Here is a 19,482-nt window from a genome sequence, read left to right as displayed (position 1 = left end):
GAATTCTGTAACTCAAAATTACAAACTGGACAGTAAATGTTCCACTTTTCACTCGTTTGTAAAAGCCGCTCTTGCTTTAAAAGCTATAGGGTTACTTCCGAAAACGATAAATAGTGCCCTCACGACGCCATTGTTTTCGGTCTTCAATTCCTCACAGGTCACGTGGTACAGTTCCCGTTCTATAAGTGTAGAATTCTGTGACTAGGCCTAATACTTTTTTAAACGGAAGACACAAAAGATCCGTATGCCACATTGGCTACAAGTAGTTAGAAAAAGTACATTATGGTTAGAAAACCATAATGGAATTCCTTATGTTGATACTCCATAAAACTTTAAATTAGTTCAAGTGCATCAGTTTATAACAATGCAAAAATCAATTTTAAAAAGCAAAACTATAAATTCATATCATTTTTGGAAACATCATCTCGGAATTAACATCAGACATAATTGATACGCTTTCCTTCATTAACTATCCTTGACTCCAACGAGCATCCTGGACAAGAAAGAGCACGCTTGTCACAATTTGTTGACGCTTCTTGCGTTGCATCGGTGTTGCCCAAACTGAAACAGCCCGAAATTTCATCTGTGAACATACTGCGTGCTTCTGAACAGTTGAAGAAGTTTATTCAGCGTTTATAGCGCTGCGGACATTCAAAATAGTGACTCTTTTTCTTGATATTTGCATTTTGGTAAGTAGTCAGTCGTCATTAACTTTCGTAAAGCCTTGGCCTTATCTAGAATCTAGATTCTAATTCAGTCAGGTGGTGGGGAACACTTTGGCTTGGCCTTGCCTTGCGACTCCATGACAATAATAATGGACTTTACTATAGATCTAGAGATCTAATCTAGATTCTAGCTCTAGATTATCTAGATAGATATCTAGATCTAGGCAATTAGATCTCTAGATTCTGTGTGTGTGTGTGTGTGTGTGTATGCATGTGCATGTGTGAGTGTATCTGTGTGTGGTAGTAATCTTAAGTAAGTTAAGTGTGTAAGTGGAGAGTGAGTGAGGAACGTGCGTGTTTGTTGTGTTTGTTTTTCGGGCTTTATTTCAGCCTTTATTATCAGCCTTAATTGGCGCTTTTTCGGTAGTTCCCACCCCGCATTTGTTATTCGCCGGTTTTGGCCCCAAGAGTAGGGGGGTTTCAGGGGGGCTTGCCCCCCTGACCTAATAAAAACAAGGTGGGGGGTTTCAGGGGGGCATGCCCTGAATTTTACCACAATTTAATGTTTTGCAGTTGTTAGGTTTGACATCTTAGCTTGCCGCGAATCAAACGTATATAGATCTAGATGTAGGTCAGGCTCTATCAAATAAGGGGGGTGGGAACTACCGAAAAAGCGCCCCTTAATTATACATCGAAGTGACTATTTCTCCGAACGGTTTCCGGCTTCCAGTCTCGTGATTTTTTGCCTATTTATTGTGAGTTCGGCGCCAACTTTCATTCTGCCTCTGGTCTGGGATTGGGAAGGAACACTGCATGGCAAGCCCGCCTACAGACAACCTTCAGTAACACCCACCACACACCCACCACCATCATGCACATGTACACACACAAACTTATACACACACTAACTAAACATGATCAGAGGGCAACTTTTGAAGAACGTATGACGACCTGAGCTGTGAATGAAGAGACAGTATGAGTGAAAGAGCAGGTGAAAGGAAGAGTACGAGTGTATCCACAGGCGACAGCAACTACAAGACGACGACACCGACCCCCCTGGCCTGGTCCACAGCTCACGAACGAAAGGAATGCGGCTAAGGCAGTGTTTTGCCTCTATATTATTGTCCATGGTTCGCAGGGAGCAAGGGAATGTGAGAGATTTTCTTTGTGTGTGCCTTGAGTTTGAGGGAGGGGGTGGGGAGTGAAAGTCATGCGGACGGCGATGAGCCGCGGGAGAGAACACGGGAATTGAATGAATGAGTGAAACTGAGAGGAACGACTCATGAGCCCTGGAGTGAATGGATCCTGTGTTTCTATTTTTGTATACTTTTTGAACTGTTACTGAATAAAGCCCGAAAAACAAACACACGCACGCTCCTCACTCTCCACTTACACACTTTACTTTACTACCACACACAGACACACTCAAACACGCACATGCATACACACACACAGGAGCAAATTTTTAGATCTAGATCTATATCTATTTCAATTTTCAAGAGCTAGCCTGGCTAGTCTAGAGATTTTTAGATGAGTGTAAAAACGAGAAAAAGAAAGCTTTCACAACAGAATGAAATCAAAATTAGAACAGCCCACAAAAATTAACAAATAAGGGCATGAGTCCACCTGTCCGAAGAAGATTGGCTATTTTAACACTAAATGTGCGTAATTTTAAAACAAAGTACAGGATATTACATGTAAATTATGGAATCGCACACATTTAAGGGGCCTGCCAGTGTCAGTACATGTGATCGGTTTTGATGGAACGTACGCTCTAGAACATAACACATTTAAATCTAGATATTTATACATATGCATATATATATATATATATATATTTAGAATCAAATGAAGGAAGGAAAAAATGTTATTCGGACTCTGATTCTTGTCCAGCATGACATCACTTCCGACTTCCTGTAACTCGTGAATCCAGCTTCCTGTCCTGCCTCACTCGTGACTCGCCTCAGGCTGGGTAGAGACCGGGATCACTTCGGGCAAAAAGGCGTTTTGTGCAGGAGCCGAGTTTTAATCTTATGATGAATTTGAGGCCGGCCTGAAAAGTTATAGCGCTTCTAATAAATGTTTATTTGTCAAGAGGTCATCAGAAGCAATTAAAGATGGCTCGTTAGCATGTGTCAGGGTTGGATGGGCGGCCTGCATACGTGTGGCTGTGTGCGTGTCGGGGAGGGTGGTGGAGGGCACTATCCGTCCGGGCTTTGAACGTCGCATACGCACACAGTCTCCTCCCCCCCCCCCCCCCCCCGGCAACTGATCATTATTACAATAATAAGCTAGTCTTGACGTAGATCTACGTAATGAATTGCGCGCTGGTCTATGGAATCAAAAGTTGCCGTATGCTCAGCTCTACACAGCAACACAACTTTTTATTGGTAAACAATCGATATGACACAGGCTTGTGTATTTGAACGTTTGAACGAATCGGTCTTTTTTTTTTTTACACAGCTCATAATATGCAGGTGCCAGGTGGTCTGCTAATCTTCAATTTTACCTTTTTCTACAACAAAGAAAGTGGGAAACGTGGTTGGGGGGCGTATCAATGAGGCGGCGGGCATAAGACCGGCAGATAAGGTGTGGGGGAAACTAAATAATGGCGGAAAATTGGAAGCACTGAAAGTTAGATCTATAGAACGAAGACACTTCCTTTTTTCCGGACCCGAGTCCGAATAAAAACATTTCATATTCGGGCTCGAGTCCAAATAAGAATTTTTTTTATTCGGACTCCAGTCCGAATATGAAAAAATGTTATTCGGACTTGAGTCCGAATAACGACGGCCATATAACACACACACCCCCCCCCCCCCCCCCTTTTTCCCATTAAAAAAAAATGGCCTCGGAAAAAAATTGATAGAAAAACAACACATCAGAACAATAACAAGAAAGAAAAAAATACACACTAACAAAATAAAACACCACAAAGAGGGAAAAATAAAAGTAAATCAACGTGGTGCCAACAAGTGAGAAAAAGACGAAGTGAAGCTAGGTGAACTTTCTTTCAAAAGTAAAGAGGTTCGGTTTCTTTCTTTTTTTGTTTTTTTTTATATTTGACTTTTATTCTCCGATTTGGGGGCCAAAAAATGCCAAAAAATCGAGCCACGATTGATTGGTCGCGGCCGCGACAAACGCAGATATCTATGCTAGTTCTATGTGTGTCTTAATCAATAACCCTCCGTAGACCTAGACTAGACAGCACATGAGTGAACACAACACATTAAGTTTAAGAGCAGCACCCTTCATAGACAACACGTCATATCTGTAGCGAAAAACTGTTTGGAGCTGTAGCGTTTCTTTAAATATTTACTGCGGACATTTTTTGGACCGATTGAACCATACATTGTATACGAACAATCTTTGGTAGGCCTATACTATAATTATAGATCTATATAGTATCGAAAATTTGCGGAAAGGATGTGATTTCAGAGTGTTCAGAGAAATAGTGCCCAGCTTTATTTTCCTGAACGTTCGGAGAAATAGTGCCTAGATCTAGCTTTATTTTCCCGAACGTTCGGAGAAATAGTGCCGGCCTAATTATATTCGCACAGGGTCGACCCGACCTGCACGCTGCGCGAGATCGTTGCGCTCTGCGAACGCTGTGCTAGATCGCTGCACGAGATTGGTAAATGCTGCGAGAGTCCGCAAAACTAGGCGGTCTTGGCCTATAGATTCTATAATAAGCTTACCTGCGTGGCATTTTCATTTTTCAAAACAGAGCCCTGGGGGAACCTTGCCAGTAGCGTTCTGTTGGCCCCAAGGCTATTGCATCGCAAATCTGAAATTACTCAACACCTAGACTCTAGATCTAGTTCTAGTTTTTCTAGATCTATTCAGCATGGAAGTGGGAGCCAAGTTCAAGAGCTTTTCAGAGTTCACAGAGGCTCTGAAAGAGTGTATGAAAGTACTAATAACACCAAATTTGTGGTGACACGATCCACCAAAATTGGCCAGACCCCTTGAGTGCTGCATACGTACCAGTGCAAGCAGGGGCAGCGCCACCATTATTGTATTCTTTAAATTAATAAACAATTTTTTTAAAAAAAGATCAAATGTGCAAATGCACCCTGTACAGGTTCTATCTAAATGTACACATGTGTACATTTTGGTTGACGGCAACTTGAAGGGGGGGAGGGGGGTCATTTGTGAACACGCAGTCCCTAAAAGTAAAACTGCAATCATTCGGCCATAAATAATATGATACATGTATTACTACAGAGTTACTACATAAAGTTGATTTGGTACCTCATTTGTCACACCCAGATATCCCACTTTTAGTTTTAGGCTAAAGGTTTTAATTTTGGAAAGCACTGGGAATAGGCCAGAATTGTTCCCAGTGTCACTGGGATGAGGCCAAGAAACTATTCCCAATGACACTGAGAACAGACAGGCCCATTAGATGTCTAGATCTATAATTGTTCCCACTATGATCTACATGGGCATGATGATGATGGGTTACTAAATACACATGTATTTTTCTTTATCTAATGTAGATCTAGATATTTAAGAGTAGATTCTGGTGTGAGTGGAAGAATTTTTTTTAAAAGAAAGGAATGGTCATTCTATGCTTGCTTGTTATTCATCATGTACATTAGATCTAGATCTAATACGGATTTTTGAGACCACGGTACAGGACAGGTAAAAATCCTTCCCGATTCTCCATTTCTTCTAGAATCTAGGCTACGGTCAAGTCAAGTCTTGGCCCAAGTAAGCAAAGAGAAGAAAAGGTCTGAACTGAATTGAGAAGACAGCCTAGCTACAGTACACGTTAGATTAGAAACGAATCTAGATACCTCCACCATGTCTCCCCCTTTTTTCACTGGTCTGGTAAACTTCACCTGTGCCTCTATTGTCTCTCATTAGTCTCATGGTACCTCTTACTTTAGGCCTAGCCTAGGCTGGCAATGTGGGTCCACTATAAAGTAAAGTTCTTGGGCAGAGCAAACTATAAAATGTTCCTGGTCCACTTTTCTGTTTATTATACGACTAATTCAGAAAACCAGGAACCTGCTGGTCCATCCTCCACTTCTGGTCTCCCTCCGCTGCCTCCCCCTCAAAAGAAAAGGAGCAAAAATAAGCCTACGACATGTAATCAAGAAAATCAGGAACCTGCTGATCAATCATCCACTTCTGGTCTCCCTCCACTGCCTCCCCCTAAAAAGAAACAGCGGCTGGGATCAAGTAATACTAATATAATATAATAGTGAGAACCCTGTGCCTGTTCCTGCGGTAAAAGTCCTCATCCGATGCCTAGATATTCCGGACTTCGATCTCTTCAATGATTCGGATAATAAAATGCAGGTCCATTTACAACTTTGTCTCTTTGAAGGCACGAGTCGGACCTGGACTGTTATCCCTAATTCCTCTATGAGAGTCTTCAGTGTCCCAAGTCTCCGCTTTACCAAAATCTCTGCTGCGCCACATGTTCTCACACGTTTCTCCTCCGACATCGTCAACCGGATCCGCCCACTAACGGTTGCTGAATCTGCAATTCACAAAATACATAAATGGATACATAGTCATTTACAAAACATTGTATTGAACATGAATCTACTGACATAAAAAGGATGTCATTAAATTAAATGTGTCTTTAAAGATTTTTAAAATTTAGACCCAGATGTCGTATGTCTCAAGGTTTGGGGAAGAGAGTTCCAAACTGACGGAGCAAGGTGGGCGAACGATCTTTCAGCTAATTTTTTCCCCCCTTTTCGGAACTCTTAAAAGATACTGATCGCCTGATCTTAGTGATCTAGATGGAACAGAAATCTGGATGAGATCACTAAGATATGAGGGAGCTTTGTTATTGACACATTTATGACATAATATTGCAATTTTATATGACATTCTAGCTGACATGGCTGCCAATGCAACGTTCTTAACATGGGAGTGATGTGGTCCCTCTTCTTTTCTTTAGTACAAGCCTAGCAGCATGATTTTGAAAGCGTAACTTGTGAAGAGTGGTATTTGGTAAGTTAGCTAGTAAAGCATTGCAATAATCGAGGCGTGAAAACAAGAAAGATAACACGAGCGTTTTCAACGAGTGTTCATTCAAAAACATAGACATATGACCAATTTTACGCAATTCACAAAATAAAATGGTACTTAAATAATTGATATGATGTTCCATGGACAATTTTGAATCAAAATACACTCCCAGATTTTTTGCTTTGTTAGTAAAATACAGTTTTTCATTTTCAGTACAAATATGATCAATGTCTACGGGGATATGGCTTTTCTTTGGGTTACATAAAAGAATTTCAGTTTTATTTTCATTAAGCTGGAGCTTATTATCAACCATCCACTTTTTGATGTCATCAATGCACAGACCCATGGTAGTAAGCAGTGTTTTAACATCTGATGGTGGAACAGATTTATATAACTGTGTATCGTCAGCGTACATGTGATAATTCATATTGTGCTTTCTAATCACATCTCCAAGCGGCTGTGTATATAACGTATACAAGATTGGACCCAATACTGAACCTTGAGGCACTCCAAAGTCCAGCTTAAAAATTGATGAAAAAGAGTCGTGCACAACCACAGATTGTGTACGGCCAATCAGGTAAAACCTGAACCAGTCAAGAACCCTGCCAGACAGGCCAAACATGTTGAACAATCGTTCAATAAGAATAGTGTGATCTATAGTGTCAAAGGCAGCACTAAGATCAAGAAGAGAAAGAATTGATATTTTGTTCTCATCCGCCTCACACAAGAGGTCGTTATATATTTTCAATAGCGCAGTTTCTGTTTTATGAAATTGCCGATAGGCAGATTGATATAATTCATATTAATTGTTTTCTTTTAAATGATTTTTCAATTGAACCAAAACAACTTTCTCCAAAATTTTTGATAAAAAGGGAAGGTTGGAGACAGGTCTGAAATTCTTGAGCTCCTCTGGGGAAAGATTTGATTTTTTGAGAAAGGGAATAAAACTAAAGCATGCTTAAAGAGTGATGGTACTACTCCAGACTGAAGAGACTCATTAATGATGGAAGTTATAAATCCAATGACACTATAAAGATTGTGATGAGCAGTGGTGTTGGAATGGGATCAAGACTATATATGTTTTATGGGGTGATGACATTATGATTGATCTTTCATCTTCTTGTTTTACACATACAAATTCATTAAAGATTACCCCAGAAAATGTTTCAAAAGATGGTAGTTTATGGGTAGTCGTGTCAATTTGTTTCCTAATCGTGGATATCTTGTCTCTAAAGTATTTACCAAAACATCAGGAAGGTTACTTTTAGGTACATTAGTGGGAAACTTGTTGCTGGCCTGATCTTTCTTACCAGACAACTGATTTGTTAGCTTTAGACGTGGTACATTCATTAATTTTTCTGTTATAATACATAAATTTGGCAGATGTTATGAACGATTTCACTATGTTGTTACAGTGTCTATAAATGTCCTCATGAATTTTCAGCTTTGATGATCTCCAGCGTCTTTCAGCTCGTCTACGTTCCATTTTAGATTGTTTAATTTCCAAAGTCATCCACGGGGCAGAAGGTCGATCAGTTACTGTTCTGGATTTGACTGGTGTATGTTGGTTTAGTAGTTCACACATCTTGGTGTTGAAAGTGTCTACCTTCTCGGAGGTTGAACCGTGTATGAATTTTAGTAGCTGGCGAATGTCCGCTCCAAACTTTTCATGATCCATGTCCATTTTCCGGATTGTTATTTTGTGGTGTCTCAGTTTGGGCTTCCCTATACGAGTTATTTCAAAGGACACCGCGTAGTGATCAGAAACGCATTTGTTCTTTACTTGAATTTCACCGATTTTATTGACACTGTCCGTAATCACCCAATCTAATGTGTGTAGAACTTCCATAACAAAATATATTTCTTGCAAATAGTTGGTAATTTGCGATCAAGCACTAATAAAAATAACACAAAAAGCACAAATGTTTTTTATTTATCCTGTAAGCCAACTTGAAAAGCCACAATCCATTCACAAGATACGAAAAAGACACAAACTAAACATTACAGAGCAGGAAAAACGCAGCCTGTCAGGCGCGAACAACCTACAGATTTCTATCACTCTCTATGACATGATAGTTACAGGATATGTCGCAGACAATCTGTCTCAAATTTTTTTAAAGAAGTTCCTCAGCAGCCCCAACTGGTTTACTTACTAACAATTAGGCTGTTTCCTCCATGTTGTTTTTTTGTTCTTCTCACCGTAGCAGTTGGCACAGAGGTCCTTACTTGTGTTTGAGTATTCAAACAGCTGTATTAAGTCCTCATGTGTCCTTTATCCTTGTTTTTTCTAAGCTTACTCTGTAATTAGAACAAAGCTTATATTTTTTAAGCACTATTCTTTTATGTTCATTTGATTATACCTGTTCTTTGTTTCAGATTTTATAAATTTATAGAATTCTAAATGGGTCGTCGCAAGAAAGCAAGCAAACCTCCACCCAGGCGCAAGGCCATTGAACCCCTGGATACCTTGTTCAACTGTCCATTCTGCAATCACGAAAAGTCATGCGAGGTTAAATTGTGAGTAAAAGAAAACCCACATGGTCTGTTCTGAACATTCTAGTCTTTCATTTCAATTCCTTGCCTAAATAGGCACTCTTGTGTTTTTTAGATTATTTTTTCTTTTGAGTAGTAGCTCATGTTAAAACTGCATTTGATTGGGGGGGGGGGGGAATTATAAAGATAGATCTTCAAAATCCACATGCATTAATAAAAATTGTATTTTTTGCCACTTGGCAGTAATAGATAACTTTTGGTCCACCCAAGGTAAATTCGCATTGTACTGGTACTTGTTAGTGGGGTGTTTCACTCTTATTTTGTCTTTGATGACTTCAGCGAATTGTTGGACGTTGCGACTAGTAGGTCATACTTCTTTATTATCCCCATGGTGTTCCTTCGTTTGTTATAAAATGCTTTTTCTCGGGGCACAATGAACATAACCATGTCAATGTTTCTCTTCAAACTGAAACAGAACTTACTATTACTTACTGTGCAATGAATAGGATATCTTCAGTCACTACCTTCTTTATCATTCATTTTCACTGATAGCTTTTGTAGCGCAAATTCCCGCTCAACAGCAAGCTCTATGCGCTTTACTATCTAGACTTACCCGTTCAGATCTGATAGCATTCTGAAACAATCTCAACCTCCTGGGAAGGAATAGTGCAAGCTCCTATTTTATAGGCGCTGAAACACTAACATACTAACAAAATCTTTGTTACCCTGTTACGTTTATCTATCTCCTTAAGTTGTTGCCTTTTTCCCAGTCTGATAGCCTCTCAGTGCATGCCGTTTGGCTCAGTGTCACACTGTGTTTTGGAAGGAGAAAGTCAACTTCAGCATCATGAGCTGGGGGAAAATTTGTAAAAATATCCAAGAGACTATAGATAGGCAGCCATACCCTAATTGATGCATGTGCAGGGATCACACTCTGGTCTAAGGCTTATGTGTGAATGCAACCACTTGGCTCTGACACCACTTCGAGAATTTTATGCGGGCATGTTTTCGGCTTTTTTGGTGCCCTATATATCTTTTCTAATGTTGTATTAAATTAGGACGCTAATTTTTTTTTTTTTAATTTTCAGGGATCGTGATGCTAACACAGGAATGATAACCTGTAATGTGTGCCTGGAAGACTTTCAGACAAATATCAACTGTATCCTTTATTGAATGTTCAAAATTGTATGTTTTCTTCTGTTGTGTATATCTCCTTTGGTATTTTTTAACGCTATAGACCTGAGCACATGCTTCAGTGGGTGTACATGCATATATTATAAATACTCATCTGCTCAGCATACGCATGCCCCAGCAGTTAAAAAATTTGTCTTTGATGAGAGTCTTATTTGTCTTTGAATAAAATTATTTGTGATTTGTGAAACACGCTGACAAAATGAGTTACTTCTCAATATCTGCGAATGAAGATATCTGCAAAAATCAATAAAGGGGTTGAATGTGTAGAGTTCAAGGTGCCACTGACTGAATTGTCTTTAGGCCATTCCCAAAGGGCGGGACATTATCTTATCCTGATGCACAGTAGAATTGTAAATGGGTCATGCTCATACCTGTGCCTGAACTGCAACATGGAACTGCTGCTTTTTCTTTCCTTATCCTTGCTATCGTCATTTTTCCTCTTCTTCTTTCGTATGTTTGTCACACTATTGTGATCTGCTATTTCCAGGGTGCCTTGATAGTCGAAGCAGACTTTGTGCTGTTGAAGCTAGAGAGGTGAGCAGAGTAAGCCTGATTCCCTGTAAGGACTTCTCTGTTGACATCCATCCCTTGGTGCTCATATGACCTTTTATGCAGTTGCGAGCACCAAAAAAACTGTACTAAAACTAAGAGTTCAACATGTTTCTTTTTTTATGCTAAAAATCGTTTCCTATTTTTTTTTAAATTGCTAACTCGAACCTATAAAATTGACAACCAAATCTGCCAAATAGTCTGATAAAATTTGAGCCTTTAGATTTAAATAAATGTTTTTGTTAATCGAAAATGTTTTGTTTTGCATAAAAATCCTTTTTTTTCCCTTCTTTTTATCTTGAATTCCATTTCCATCAGTCATTCTCCCCTATTACTATATATTACTATAAATGATGTGAAAACACACAGGATTATGTGCAATATGTTGACAATTTGTCATGAATGACATGAAAGTACACAGTTTTGTATTGCAGATGTTGGCAATACCGTACACATTGATTATTGATTTGCCATTAGAGACTCCAGATTCCCCCCCACCCTAAATTCCGACCCGGGGGGGGGGGGGGGGGTTCTAAAGAAAACTCCTATTTTTGGTGATGGAGTGGTTAGTGGGTTAATGTCTATTAGCCCATTGCCACCTTGTTCTACCCAAAGGTAACAACTGGGCAAACCCTCTTGTACCATTGGATCGACCATTGTAGCCTGATAGCTTCATACTTGCAGCCAACCTTGGTCTGGTTTATTTATAAAATAGGTAAAAGTAGAGGATAAAATTCCTCCAAGACATCACTCCTCACCCCCCCCCCCCTTTCCACCCACCAAACCTTTCCCTTTCTCTTCTCCTCCCCATACCTCTCTGTCTGTCTGTCTGTCTGTCTATCTGGAAAGTCTCCTCTTGTAGAACAAAGCATTTTCATGTGAAATTGGCAGGTATATGACCTGCTGGGGATCAAAGTTCCCAGCCAGAAAGCTGTGGTCAGCTTGAACCATCTTCTTGCAATCCTCCCTAAGTTGTCCTTCCCTTTGTTTTTCTGCATCGTGCCTGTTATAAATTTCCCTGAGTTCATTTTTCTGTGCTTCTTCCCCTTTTCGGAAAGAGTTGCAGAGTGAGCATTAGTCATTTTTAAGGACTATGAAAGGCCAGGTTTTTTTTGTCTTGAACACTCGTCTGAATGTGTGAAAACCTGGGATGTCCTTGCATGGATTTTTTTTCACGCACATGTCGTACATTTTGGACAATGTGAGGTCTGGGTTGAGATACTCTTTGCTGGAAGAGGCCCAACAGTTGTGCGATTCCACGCGTAGAAATCTGTCAATGTGTTGACTGGTCATCTCCCTGATTTGTTCTTCTCTTGTCTACATCTGCTCCGATTGCCCCCTCGCTTGTCTTCTTCCACAATGCCGGTCTCCGTAATCTTTGACAAAACAACTTGGGCACATTTCTCTGAAATACCCAAGGTTGCAAGGAATGTGTTCCAACACACTTTCAAGCGCTTTCCATTGACCGTGATGTAATAAGCATGCGTTTTGCTGCGTCGAGAGTTTGGTTTCGTGACCTTGGGCTCTGTCGTCACAATATGCCACGCAACGAACTCTCGTTGCTTCTGCAGGTCAGCCAGTTTATAAACTGACCTGAAAAAGTCCTGAAATATCTCCCTCCTGTCCTTTCCTGAGATTCCAGAACACTGACGGCCAGCTCTCGTACATTCCTTTCCAACGCAGCCCTCTCTCATCATTCGTGCTGGAACAACCTTTTTCGTGTCGGCGCTCATGTACTATTCGCCACATTGTCGCTTTCTTTTTGCATCGTTCTTCGAGTTGATTCTCTTTGTTTCTTTGGCGACGCCTGGCGGGCTTACCCTTCAACTTCAAGTGATTCTGGTAGCCGTTCATTGCTACTGTGGGTTTCATCGGTCTCAAAATCATTGTGCACTATGGATTCAGAGTTTGTTGATTGCCCTGTCTTTCCTTTTGACTACAAAATACTGGAACTTCTCGGAAATGATCAGTGTCCGAATCATCGAAGTCACCCAGGCCAAGAGACGTGTCTTCATTCTCAGCCTCGTGTTGATCAGGAAATTAAATTGTCATTGTAGGCTTACATTTCAAAGTTTAGCTAACGGAATGTCATCTGACAAAGTCGGAGTCACTTTCATTGAAATGCGAACTTGCCATTCTGGGCCTAAAACACAAGAAAAATCCCGATAGTCTGAGTACAAGCTAAAGAACGATTTAGGTTTGAGTTTCTTGTGTGTGTGTGTGTAAAATATAAAGATTTAGGGGCTACTTACATTGCTCACCTGGTAGACCTGTCTTCGGATCAATACAACAAATTCTAAGTCCTGATGTTTTTATCACTTCAGTCAGCAGCACTGCCCTGGGGGGGGGGGGTGTCTAGATAGCGTTGCCTTCTAGTTAATGAGTGTAGAATAATACGTTAATGGAAAAACATATAATAATCTAATAGCTGAGCAATATTCATGTGTATTGTTGGACAAAAAGCAGATCTGATTTAAATTTGATCAAACCCAAGTTTGCTTTTTCTAATGGTTTCCAATAGTCATCAGACAAGCAGATCACGTTGTGTGTGAAGTAAGCTGCAAGCAACAGTGACCAATTGTAGGCTAACAAAACAATAAGGACCGCCTCATTTTCACTCTTGTACAAGCAGGATTCGCTGCAACACACTGTAAGGCGTGTGCTCTGTGTTGTGTATCAGGCTTATTGCATCATTAGGAGGGCCTAGAATCTAGTATTACTATGATATTACGTTATACGGCCCTGGCCTATGCCAGAAAAAAAAGGACAAAAGTGTTCCTGTCACTCACACGAAGGGGCGTATCCAAGGTATACGTCTTTTCGTGCGAATAGAATTGATAAAACTTTGTATCATTTTTTTGCACACGAAAAGGCGTAAGCCTGTGTACGCCGTTTTGTCTGGTTCGGTGGCGCTGAGTGTTAGCGTACGCCCTTTTTGATTTTTTACTGCTAGTGCTGCTATCTGGAATACGCCCTTTCGTGTGACAGGCAACGAATTATAAGGGAAATCTCATTCAAATTTTATTTTTAGCATGCTTTTTGGTTTGGAAAGACCTTCCAGTTTTTGCAAATATTTGGAATAGCTTTTGGAGCACTTGAAATACAGCTACGGGAATCAGGCACTCGTCAATTTTTGGTCATATATGGTGTTACTGTTACTGTTATTCGTTATCCTAAAACTTGTTCCGGTTACCTTGATTTTTATTTTTAAAATACCCATCTATCTTGAATGTGGAAGAGAAGTCAGAGACATTTGTGATTGGAGGAGGTTGGGTTTTTCTTCTGAGTGGAGATATTGGTCTCTTCTGTAAGTGATGATGAACACGATTATTATATTATTATGACAATAATGTGTAAGATACTAGACGTATGAGAAATGCCAAACCGGCATCTCTGTCAGTTTGGATTTCTTTTCTTTAACTTTAAAAAAACAAACAAATTACCGACCCATGATCAGTCTTGGCAGTTGCAGTGATAAATGCTTTTTAATGCATGTTTAATTCCGTAGTTGTACCCCTTGATCTATTTGTGTGGCTTTTGTGTGTTTTTCTATTATTTTTTTTTGGAGGAGGGGGGGGAGGTGAGTTACACAAGATAGAGCTGGAATAACTGATCTGTGGACCATCCTTTACCAACTAGAAAATCATGATGGGATGAAATTATTGACTGCTGCTGTTTGAATTAAAACTTTAAAGTGTTTTGCAGTTTATTTTGATATTCTTTTTATGGATGGTTACTTTTGTAGACAATTTGGAAAAAAGTTTAATTTTGTGGTTATGTCCCTTCTCAGGGGGAAATGGTAATTTTCAGAACATGGCTTTTTGGGCAGACACTCTGATAGTGAACATTAAAAATGACACTATATAAGACGGCCACTTTACTCCTCGACAACAGATTGTCAATTCGATTTTTTGGTATATTTTTAGAATTTTGTCAGTTCATGGTTGCAAGTTTGTTTATATTATTGATATTGTTTTTTATTTCTTTGTTCACCCAGAATGAGATTACAGCTTTCTTGCTGCTCTCCTGTTTTCCTTAACCAGTTTTTCAGATCTGTCAGAAGCTGTAGATGTGTACAGTGAATGGATCGATGCCTGCGAAGCTGCCAATCAGTAGCGATGGTTCCCGTGGTTGGAAGAGGACCGGCCACGTTTCATTTATATTCATGTGCAAATGTTTCTTTAATGTGGGCAGATTTTTTTCTGTGTTACACACGAATTAAGGAAATGCTCTTAAGCAGGCCACCTGCTGGGTTGAGCTGAATACGCAGACGTTGTGAAATGCACGTGTACAAATGCGTCTGGACTTGGGATGCTGTTTACAGAGGATTTAGTGTACAGTTGGTATATTTGGCAGAAGTCATTCAAATAGGGGAAGTCAACTGACTTTTGTGAACAGAAAGTGGCTTTCAACACAGGAAATATATTGTACGGTTGATGCATTGATGAACTTTGTTCAAATCGGAGGGGGGGGGGGGGTGGCATTTGTTTTCAAAGAATTTGCTTGAAATTGTTTAAATTAATGAGGAAGTAGCCTACTAATTTCTTCAATTGAAACTGTCCATTGGTGATTTAATTCATTGAACTTTTCCCATTTCATATGCTTTTTTGGCTCTTATCACTCTGTTTTGTCGAACTAGACAAGAACATACATTGTACATTTTTTGTATTCTGTGGTTATGTAAGTTCATAGTTACTCCTCAGAAAAACCAGCTTTTTATTTCCAACTTGCTCATGGCAGATAGTTAATAAAGTGTTTGCCAACTTTCTCACCCCATTGTGATTGCTTCGATAAACAGTGTCATGTCTGGTTCATGTGAAGCCTGTACGATATGCTGTATATAACTGAGCGAATTGCAGGAGTTCATGCAGTATCACATGGGGGATTTCTTTGCCTTCTTGTCAGTGATGTGGTTACTTGCTTTGATTATAATCATAATATGCAGACACCTTTTCTCCTTTTTGCTTAGAGGGGTGTTGTCAGCATTGATGTTGAGGTCCAGGACAACCAAGAGCTACAAAGTGTGCTTGTTACAGACCACTATCAGCTCTTACTTTACTCTTTTGAACTCAGAAGCTTTGTCTGGCTTTCTGATTCTGCTGAAATATTTGACCGCTGATAGAACTCGACAAATGCTCTGTATGTTTGCCTGGAATCTTAAGAATTATCCGACTCTGTATTTGGTATCTCTCTGTCATGATATAAGCCTTTCACAAAAATGTTCTTGTTTTACATTGTTAAAAAACCTTAACCCACTGTATTATAAGGAGCATCAATAACGGAAAAGCAAGGCCATGGATTAATTTTTAATTTTGATTATATTTATTTATTTATATAATTTTTAGACAGCTTGCTCCAAAGAGTCGAAGCCATGGTTAAAAGTAGTGGTTGTGGTCACACCAAATTGATTTATCCTCAGTTGTTTCAGGATGTTTAACCAGCTTCTGTGGTGTAGCTGTAAGGTCCTTTCTGTTTGTAGACCACAGTGGGGGACTATAGATTTCCCCACCCCTTTTTAAAAAAAATAAGGGTGACAACATTTAATAGTAATCTTGTGTTTTTAAAATGAAGAATAATCATTCATAGGAATAAAACTTACTTTACTTTACTTTTCCGATCCAGCGGCCATTTGGGTTCTAGCCCTTCGGTCTGTCGATATGGCAAAGAATTGACAGGTTTTAATCAGCTGTGCTTTGTCGCTGTATAGAGTGTTTCCGATGTCTGGGAAGGCAGGTAGGTAGGTGCTACGCAGATAACAAAGTGCTGGGGAGTTAATGAGGTGGTGTGGTACTGTTTCATCCTAGAAATAAAACTGGTAGTGTAGTTTTGTAAGTAATCCACATCACTAGTAGTATACAAGTACAAGGGACTTTTGATGGAAAGCTGATTTTGAGAAAGTCTTGTCTTTGTTCGTGCAGTGTAATAAAAAAAAAATTTGAAAAATATAGGCTTACCTTTGCTGTCTCACATGATATTTGTTCATTGTACTGAGGGTTTCAAAATGAGCGGTATTTCAGTTATTGGTCGCTGTTTGTGTTGGATGTGGAAAATAACCACTTTTTGACTTTTAGCAGTTGGTTTTTTGGGGGTTTTTTACATTCTGGAGTACCATAAATCCGCAGCCGGGCTGAAAAGCTTTTACAGTCTTTTTTAGGTGGTCGAACTGGTTTGTGGTCTTTATTTTCAAAACATAGATGAGGCTTTGCAAAACTGTTTCTTTACGCACACGGCAAATCCTACTTCAGTAGCAATTTCCAATTGCTAGTATAGATGAATTGCTTTCTGCATCTTTTGAAAAGCGATATATTTTTTTCTTCTGTTGAAATATTTGCTTTCCTTTTACAAGCATATATGTAGTTGTAGCAATACAAAGAGCTGAATGCTCAAAATTAACTTGCAGTCAGATAGTTTTTTGTTGATCTAAGATTGTATTAAACCAGTTTTGGTCAGTTTTCATTATTTAAACGCCCAAGACTCAACAGGTTATTTAAAAAAAACATATTTCAGGTGTTTGTCGAGTTGAGTTACAAAACAGTTGTTTGAAAATAAGATTTCTATCACTTTGTTGACTGCTTCAGATGGTTGCAGGATAGGCTGAAGTTGTTGTTTTTTTCCATAAATCTTTTTGTATTTTAATTACCGTAATGTGTACTTTAACGTTGTTGCAGTTTAGTATTCTACATCATGTGACAGCAAGAATAATTCCATAATTTTCTTTTTGTAAGTACCTACCTTGAGTGGGGTATAAGGGGAAAAGTTTGTCGGTTCAAGTCCTGAAGAGGAACTACATCTTTTTTCGGTTGTTTGAAATTCAGTTAACTAAACATGAAAAATTGATTCAACTTATTTGTTGTATCTTTTTAATTTTTGATTAAATAAACTGCAGAAACTTTGTTTATTCTGTTCAGGACATGGGGTTCAAGTTGATTAGCTATACCTCAAGATCTTGTTGTGTACGATACATAAAAGCTTTTTCCGTCACAGAAAGCAAAGATCAAAAGACAACTAATGAAATACAATATTTCAAAGGTGACAAATATTTTGGATGCTACTCATTATCTGCTACGTCTGTGTGATAGAATATGACACGGCTTCATTGTTTAATTTGTAAAATGCAGTTGGGATCAACACATGTGTATACTAAGTGGAGTCTTTGAAATCAAGGTATGTTTGACAATAAAACTCATGGCATTGTGTCAAGAGAAAATTTTTAATTTTTCTTCTGTTTTCCCTTGTTCATACATTTGGTCGGGGATAGTGAGAAAGGATGATGCCAAATGTCAGGCCTTTTTTTTAGTATATTTAATATTATGACAAGCGCTGGATGAGAACTTTCTATTCAATTAATTGTTTGGATGGTTGAACTGCAAGTCCAGTTTTTTTTGTTTTTATTATTTATTTTTTTTATTAGACAGCATGCGCAATACATCATAGGAGAAGTTGTACTGTTGTTATTGCCGTCTCCGTCTGTTTTTTATGTTCACATCACAGTTGCTGTTTGGAATAAAAGTTGGCAATAAAGTAAATATGAACTTTTTTGTGGGGGTTTTTTCTTCCAACATCTATTTTGTGTCGTGTTTGTATTTTCTCTTGAACATCTAGGCCTAGATCTACCTGTGTTTGATATTGATACAGTGGGCCCAACTAATACATGTAACAGTCTCAATAATAATTGGATTTTGGCTAGCTATGATAAATCCCGGAGCCTGATCTCTTCATAATGTATAATTTTTAAAAATTGTATACTGTATAGCATGGGGCTGTCGTGGTCTAGAGATTAAGATGTTTGCCTCTCGATAGGTCCCAGGTCCGAATCTGGATAGCGACTGAAAGTTTTCTTCTCTATGTTCCCCTTTCCTGCTCTCTCAATGTTCTGTCGTCTACTTTCCTCTTCACTTTTTGCTGCCTCCTTTGCCCGCACCTCTGGGCTCCTGGCCCTTTCTGCAGCCTTTCTACAACTACTCCTCTTCCCCTTACTACTTACTGCTGTCTTTCCGCTTTCCGCCCAACCCCTGATCTTATGGTAGGTAAGATCTACGATCTACACATATAGTCTTCTCGAATATGGGTGAAAAATGTCAGAGGTCTCGTGTGCAAGTTGAGCTTCTAAAGATCCCTGAGTGGTCCAAAATCGATAAGAGTATTAAGAGTAGGCTTCTGCCGCCACCCGGGCAAAATTTCCCACCGACTGAAAATGTGTCCCGCCCGCTCATGTGACCTTGTGCAGTTGCGAGCGTCATGAAACGCTTTAACTTTACAAACAAAAATATAATTTAATGAAATAATCGCTAGCCAGGCATTCAGAATAGGCATGCTGGGCTATAATGATACTTGTCGTGGTCTAACCTTTGACAAAGATTCTAAATCGAATGGAATGGACAAGAAAGCATTAAAAACAAATGAAGTAAAAAAAAAAATATTTTAAAAAAGTAAAACGGCACCCATGGCGAATTCTACCTCACTTAATCCTCAAACGGTTTAAATTGGTTGTGTAGATTTCACACATATTGTGTCATACATACCATGAATGCAGGGCATGGAGGAGGGGAATGCACTTCGGTCAAAGATACTACACCCTACGGCTGTT

At 39.3% G+C, this 19,482-nt stretch overlaps 1 protein-coding gene across 1 annotated transcript; it reads left to right on the top strand.

The window, feature by feature from the left end:
• The first annotated feature begins 469 nt into the window (after window positions 1–469).
• LOC101857645 (transcription elongation factor 1 homolog) lies at window positions 470–18,433 on the top strand. Its single transcript, XM_005099870.3, has 4 exons — window positions 470–689; window positions 9,036–9,176; window positions 10,241–10,311; window positions 14,947–18,433. Exons 2-4 carry the CDS (start codon window positions 9,061–9,063, stop codon window positions 15,009–15,011), a joined length of 252 nt encoding a protein of 83 aa, XP_005099927.1. The 5' UTR covers window positions 470–689; window positions 9,036–9,060; the 3' UTR covers window positions 15,012–18,433.
• The last annotated feature ends 1,049 nt before the right edge of the window (window positions 18,434–19,482 follow it).

Source organism: Aplysia californica, unplaced genomic scaffold (assembly GCF_000002075.1).
Source record: "Aplysia californica isolate F4 #8 unplaced genomic scaffold, AplCal3.0 scaffold00228, whole genome shotgun sequence".
Taxonomy (NCBI): domain Eukaryota; kingdom Metazoa; phylum Mollusca; class Gastropoda; order Aplysiida; family Aplysiidae; genus Aplysia; species Aplysia californica.
Note: the sequence above shows the minus strand (reverse complement) of the source record. Positions and strands in the feature narration are given on the sequence as shown.